Source organism: Penaeus monodon, chromosome 28 (genome assembly GCF_015228065.2).
Source record: "Penaeus monodon isolate SGIC_2016 chromosome 28, NSTDA_Pmon_1, whole genome shotgun sequence".
Lineage (NCBI taxonomy): Eukaryota > Metazoa > Arthropoda > Malacostraca > Decapoda > Penaeidae > Penaeus > Penaeus monodon.
The window spans coordinates 25855976-25856518 of NC_051413.1; the positions used below are offsets into that span (position 1 = coordinate 25855976).

At 33.7% G+C, this 543-nt stretch overlaps 1 protein-coding gene across 1 annotated transcript in view; it reads left to right on the top strand.

Moving 5' to 3' along the window:
- Positions 1-287: 287 nt before the first annotated feature.
- Positions 288-543, top strand: part of LOC119591435 (protein Peter pan-like) — an 8643-nt gene continuing 8387 nt past the window's right edge. The window contains exon 1 of the mRNA XM_037940176.1: positions 288-399. Within this exon, the coding sequence (XP_037796104.1) occupies positions 385-399 (15 nt within the window). The 5' untranslated portion in view covers positions 288-384. The remainder of the gene's footprint in view (positions 400-543) is intronic.

Sequence of the window (543 nt, forward strand, 5' to 3'; positions counted from 1 at the left end):
TTATAGGATTTTCAGCTATACTTTTTGAATACCTTTACAAGTTTCCCTAGTAAAGCATGAATCCACGAACGGATTCGGATTTAACGTTTATTCCGATTTATACGGATTGAGAAGTCGAGCTCATTTATAACTAAAATGTCCATATATATTAATCTATATGCATTTTTTTGACAAAAAAACTCTATAAATAGTATAAATAGTACAAAAAATACAGTATATGGATAAATTGATATTTATATGAGGTTTTTACCACTTTTAAAAGACCCCTACACAACACGGAAACAAACCCTCACGTGTTGTTGTGATCCTGCCACCAGCAAAACGAGACAACACGATACATGAATTAAATACCTTAATAAAGAAGGAAGAAGAAGAGACAGCGTGATGGCGAAGAAGAAAGTAAGTATTTGTCTCAAATTGCGAAAATGAAAGTAAAGTTATAGTGTGATATGAACGCACTGTTCATTTGAGTCCGGAATTTGTGTGTTGTTAATATGAGCAATGAGGAGGAGGAGGGAAACAGACGTAAGGATAGTGTCTCAA